The sequence below is a fragment of the Nestor notabilis genome, unplaced genomic scaffold (genome assembly GCF_000696875.1).
Source record: "Nestor notabilis isolate BGI_N333 unplaced genomic scaffold, ASM69687v1 scaffold1410, whole genome shotgun sequence".
Classification (NCBI taxonomy): domain Eukaryota; kingdom Metazoa; phylum Chordata; class Aves; order Psittaciformes; family Psittacidae; genus Nestor; species Nestor notabilis.
Window position 1 is genome coordinate 1 of NW_009909484.1, and position 461 is coordinate 461.

General features: G+C 56.8%; 1 protein-coding gene across 1 annotated transcript in view; it reads left to right on the plus strand.

Moving 5' to 3' along the window:
- The first annotated feature begins 34 nt into the window (after positions 1-34).
- AIFM1 (apoptosis-inducing factor, mitochondrion-associated, 1) overlaps positions 35-461 on the plus strand; it is a 16,932-nt gene continuing 16,505 nt past the window's right edge. Inside the window, exon 1 of the mRNA XM_010024263.1 lies at positions 35-122. Within this exon, the coding sequence (XP_010022565.1) occupies positions 35-122 (88 nt within the window). The remainder of the gene's footprint in view (positions 123-461) is intronic.

The window sequence follows — 461 nt, forward strand, 5'->3', positions numbered from 1 at the left end:
GTAACAGCGCAGAGTTGCGCCTTTGGGCGAGGAGATGCAGCGGGTGGCGGAGCTGGAGGAGGGCGTTTTCGGCATCAGGCAGAAGCACGTGCTGCAGAAGAGCCTGGCCGCCTGCTCCAACTGCGCTGCAGCACAGTGCTCCCGGCAACCCCCGTGATTGCTCCACTTATTGTGGAGCAATTGTCCCGCTCACTGGGACAGGCGAGTCTGTGATCGAGTTGTAGTGAAATCCAGAGTCAGAGCTGTGCCGACACACCCTGTGTGCTGGTGGCTGCCTTCACCTGGATGCACAGGCCTTGCTCCTCCTTTTCGTTTGGATGGCCCTTTTCTCAGCAGAAGCCCCTCTCTGCTGGAGGTTCATCTCAGGGGAATGAGCTGTACTGGGAAAGAGGTTTTTTGCTGGGATAACTGTAGCTACGGCTTTTTCACGCGGGGGGTTTGTTTTTTTTTGTCCTCTGCTT